This window comes from Myxocyprinus asiaticus, chromosome 1 (genome assembly GCF_019703515.2).
Source record: "Myxocyprinus asiaticus isolate MX2 ecotype Aquarium Trade chromosome 1, UBuf_Myxa_2, whole genome shotgun sequence".
In the NCBI taxonomy this organism is placed as follows: domain Eukaryota; kingdom Metazoa; phylum Chordata; class Actinopteri; order Cypriniformes; family Catostomidae; genus Myxocyprinus; species Myxocyprinus asiaticus.
The window spans coordinates 34,303,653-34,308,755 of NC_059344.1; the positions used below are offsets into that span (position 1 = coordinate 34,303,653).

Sequence of the window (5,103 nt, forward strand, 5' to 3'; positions counted from 1 at the left end):
CGCCAATGTTTTGATATTGCACATCAAAGGCGTCAGAGGACCCAGATCTTGTTCCATAAGATGAACTAAAACGATCTTCATGCAACATTTTCCCTTTAGTGTTTTGAACGTGCGAACATATTAAATTCTTTAAGTTCTCCGATTTAAACGTATAGATGTTCTTCGTTTAACGTGGAACAGACGCGTAAAATAAAGACACAAAAGATCTGCGGGAAGTTACCGACTCAGCAAGAAGGAACTATTTACCATTTTGTGGAAAATCTAAATTTCTGAGAATTAACACAAGAAATTGGAAAGGGCTTAAGCGGCGAACGAATAACAAATGAAATGATTGGCGAGCCATAAAATGAGATTTGAAACTCATTCATATAAGAGATGGCGACATCAGAGCATTTATCCAGACTGAGAGCAGGAGCACAGAGAGAGAGAGGGAGAGAGAGAGAGAGAGAGCGAGAGAGAGAGAGAGAGAGAGAGAGAGAGAGAATCTGTAAGTGGGTGTGAGACTTGAGGAATAGGAGGAGCTTCTGAACGACTAAAAATGTCAATCACAAAACGGAGTTTCAATAATCTAAAGCAATCTGTAAGGACCTGACCTTAGTCCATTCAGATCAATAGGGAAGTAAGGGAGAAAAGCGCAATCGGATCGTTTACACTGGCTCTTTTGGAGGAAATATAGACTTCCCTGACACTTTGTACTCACTGTAAAGTGGATATCGTGGTGCACACCAAGAGGGCGATTCGCCGCTTTTTGTGACTCCAGCAGACTTTCTCCACAACAATGTCTTTCCCACAGCTGGGATATCAGTACATCCGACCCATATACCCGCAGGACAGGCAGGGGATAGGTAGTGCCCGAGCCGGGACAGACCTGAGCCCGTCCGGAGCGCTCTCAAATGTACTCTCTACTATGTACGGATCCCCTTTCGCTGCCGCACAAAGCTATGGAGCTTTTCTTCCATATTCAAATGATCTATCCATTTTCAACCAGCTGGTGAGTAATCGTTTCTTTTTTGGGGGGTATTTTCTCTTTGTTTCCCAAACTTAAATGTTGTCATCTAATAAAATAAAAAATTATACAAATTATACATATATATATATATATATATATATATATATATATATATATATATATATATATATATATATATATATATAAAGTTAAAGTAATTTTTGAAAGCAAGTTTTGAAAGATGGTGGTGAACTTCACTTCATAAGGTAAATGCAAAATGAGCTGGATAATGTAACAAATTAATTGAAATGGCTTCTAAAAAAAACGCGATTTTTTTAAATAAAACCACTGGACAAAGTATATTTCCACCTCTGCATAATAAAATCTAATAATAATAAGGCTTTAGATTTTCACTACTACTGCTACATTGCTGATTTGTCAAATGTTTTGTGATTACATAGCCTATTCCCTTGCGCAAAATCCGCACATTGCAGAGTATTTGGGCTGTTTTTATACAGTTTTTATATATTTAAAAATAGCCCAATCCTTCATTGCTTTTGTAATTGTTTGCAAAGACTGAGAACCACGTACGCAATAAAGAAATTGAGAGGCAGTCCAAAAAAAAAAAAAAAAATGCAACTGTGTACAAGAAAAGCGTGCCAGGCCAAGAAAGGTGGTCGTGAATCATGTTAATGTTGGATACGTATTCTGTGTTTCAGGGGGCACAGTACGAACTGAAAGACAGTCCGGGTGTCCAGCATCCTGGATTTGCCCACCATCATCCCGCTTTTTACCCATATGGTCAGTACCAGTTTGGCGACCCGTCCAGACCCAAAAATGCCACCAGAGAGAGCACGAGCACACTCAAGGCCTGGTTAAGCGAGCACCGGAAAAATCCATACCCCACCAAAGGCGAGAAGATCATGCTGGCCATCATCACCAAAATGACCCTCACGCAAGTGTCCACCTGGTTCGCCAACGCCAGGAGGAGGCTAAAGAAGGAAAACAAGATGACCTGGACCCCACGGAGTCGCACAGACGAAGAAGGAAATGTTTACAACAGCGATCATGAAGGAGAGGACGGCGACAAACGGGAGGATGAGGAGGAAATCGATTTGGAGAATATTGACACGGAGAATATAGAGAATAAGGACGATTTAGACGACCAGGATGAACTGCATTCAGATTTGAAACTGGACGGCCGGAGCGACTCGGAAATTTCGGACGGCTATGAGGATTTACAAGGACCGGAGCAAAGGTTGTTAAAAGTGATGGTGAAAGACGGTAAAGAGATTCACGGCGACCGCGCAGAACACTTTCACCATCTTCATCATCACCACCATCACCACCACAACAACGTAGAACTCAAAGCCCAACAGGCCAATGGTGAGCCGGTCAAACTCAACCAGGCCATCAATAACTCTCCGCCCTCAGAAAACAACCCACCTCCGGCCCCAAAACCTAAGATCTGGTCTTTGGCAGAGACAGCAACAACTCCAGACAATCCACGCAAATCTCCTCTTATGAACGGGACTTCCGCAGCGCCCGCCGCTCAGACCATCATCGCTCCTCACAGACTCCTTTCGTGTCCCGTAGGGAAAATCCAGAGCTGGGCAAATCGAGGTTTCACCGCACACCAGCTCGCCTTGCTGAACTCTAACCATTATTTAGGACTCAGTAACCAGGCTTCGGCGAATGGCCTCGCTCTCTACAGCAGACAAGCAGAGGACAGGAGTCAAAACTCCGAGTCCACAGTCACAGGTACATGTCACTCACACTGAGAAGCGCAGAGACATGCAATTCATTTGTATTGACATTATTAAGACTGTACTTGCAGACTGGACGCGCACTATTCTTTTTAAGCCCTCTCTGAATCCGTTTTCATTTGCTCACTACTGTGAACCATTCAAGTTAAAAAAAAAAAGATTGAAACTTGATATGCAAATGTCCATTGGAGAGTACTTATCTTATTTTGTTATATTCTAACTTTTGCTTTTCAAATATCCCAAATGATGTCCAATCGTATGGAAAAATGTTGGAAAAAGTTTCAGTGGCTTTTTAAAAAGGTGTGTTAGTGTGTGTGAATTTTGATAGCCCTTCTCTAGGCCGCAAACTTTTCTCATTTTAAACAACAGGCCATTGGATCTCGAAATCTTTTTTTTGTTTTTTTTTTTTAAGGCTTTTTAACTGTATATTTTTTTTTCTTTTGTTGTTGTTGTTGTTGTTATTGGTGTTATTATTTCAGAAAGATCTAGTGCCTTGGAAAAAGAGAAAAAGTTGTTAAAAACAACCTTCCACCCTGTTCAAAGACGGTAAGAACGGAGATCTTATATTATCTGTGCATTATTTTAATTTAGCCTATTTCTTTTAGAATGGTTTCTTTTTATATATATATATATATATATATATTTGAATATCACATAATGTCCATGCATGACTGTTTAGTCACGCGCTCGGGTAATTGGTCTAAACATGATTTATATATTGTGCTTGTGCAATAACGAACCGAGATGTCAAACCAATGCATCTCCACTGCGTCGATATTTCAGAATGCTTAATTCAAAAACAGTGTTGTGTTCTGTACTTGCTTGCAGCTTTAGTTTCACTGCGTGTTTTTTCATGCTTCCTTTCAATATCCCCATAGGCCCCAGAACCAACTCGAAGCTGCCATAGTATTATCCGCCCTCTCGTCCTCTTAGGGTTTACTTTCTTTTTTGTTTGATTCTCATATTAACCTGTATAAGGAATGTAAAATAAAAAATAACACTCTTCTGTATACTTACATTGCAAGCATGTCCTGTGTACAATGGCTGATGTTAATGCTGTCAGGCCAAGTAGTCTGTGAGTCCCATTTTCTTTTGTAAGCTCTGTGAGGATTTGATGTTGAAATGTTTTGTATATAACGTAAAGAAAATGTATATACTTGTGATCCAAAATTGTACAAGAAAGTCTATATTTTGGCTAATAAATGAACCGCTGCAACTTTACCGTCAATTCTTCCCCCTGTTTTTGAAGACAGTATTGTGTGTGTGAATATTATAACTGACATGGGATATTTCACCTTTTAAGTTTACTGTGTGGAAATGTTTTACCGTGTGTGTTTTAAAGGCACGGGGAACGTTAACTAAAGTTTATGAGGTTTAAATCGGAGGATTTGAAGCATTTTCCTATTTCAGGGACTTAACTGTAATTAGCTCCTTCTTGAATCGCGCATTTGGATATTAATGGATGGGGATTATCCCCACTGAGGCGGAACAGCCAATATGAAATGAATAATTATTTCATTTATATTGGGTTGAATATAGCATACAACTCAATTTCACTGTAATGAGAATTGAATATTTTCTCCTTTGAAGAGGAAAGTATGAGAAGAGCTTTACTCATTAGCCTACAGATGGCTCGTGTAAGCTCGACTCCTTGTAATTTTTAAAAATGTAAAGATTCTAATCAGACATTGATTTTGTGCTGCTTGCCATATGCCTTCGATACTGTGAGAAATTATTTATTGATGTGTGTTTTCCCCTTGAAGATGATTTGCATGGCAGCAGCTTTGTTTCAGGGTTTAGAAAGTGAAGAGAAATTTAGAGTTGGAGCTCCCTCTACAGTCCAACCTCGATGGTCTTTCCATGTGCAAAGCCATTTTGATCATAATCTTTCATTTATTGTAATTAATTGGAGGTAGTTAATGATTAGCTTTCAAAGGTCATTCGTTCTTTTTGTGAAATTTGCTGGGAGAGTATGAGTAGGTCTACAGTGTACAGCATTTTCACGACATGGTGATTTCACAATTAGAGAAGTGGCAGGTGGAAAATTATGACGCAGGGACAAAATTACATCATCGAGACTACTATTCCGCACAACTAAATTAACAAAAACATGACTAGAATTATAAGAAAGAAATATAAGATTAGGTTTAAAATTTGATTTTGTAATACACACACACACAAAAAAAAAAAAAGAAAAAAAGAAAAAAAGAAAAGAAAAAAGGAAGATTCAGAAGAGAGTGAGAAAAAAAGAAATTATCGAAATTTAAATCTGTAAGCCTCTTGGATGACACTACAAATATTATCTCCATTAAAATAGTAAAGTTCATTAACAGTGAATAGAAAAAAGCTTACACAACTTTAAGTTTTACACATACCATTACATAAAAG

The 5,103-nt window shown here is 38.7% G+C and overlaps 1 protein-coding gene across 1 annotated transcript; it reads left to right on the top strand.

Moving 5' to 3' along the window:
* The first annotated feature begins 556 nt into the window (after positions 1-556).
* LOC127438931 (iroquois-class homeodomain protein irx-3-like) lies at positions 557-3,943 on the top strand. The gene is made up of 2 exons (XM_051694889.1): positions 557-991; positions 1,669-3,943. Exons 1-2 carry the CDS (start codon positions 779-781, stop codon positions 2,728-2,730), a joined length of 1,275 nt encoding a protein of 424 aa, XP_051550849.1. The 5' UTR covers positions 557-778; the 3' UTR covers positions 2,731-3,943.
* The last annotated feature ends 1,160 nt before the right edge of the window (positions 3,944-5,103 follow it).

What these genes read in the sequence shown, in the direction of transcription:
- LOC127438931 (XM_051694889.1), top strand. Translation starts at nt 779, where the DNA reads ATGTCTTTCCCACAGCTGGGATATCAGTACATCCGACCCATATACCCG. An exon ending in TATCCATTTTCAACCAGCTG is followed by an intron (nt 992 to 1,668) that starts GTGAGTAATCGT and finishes TCTGTGTTTCAG; the next exon opens with GGGGCACAGTACGAACTGAA.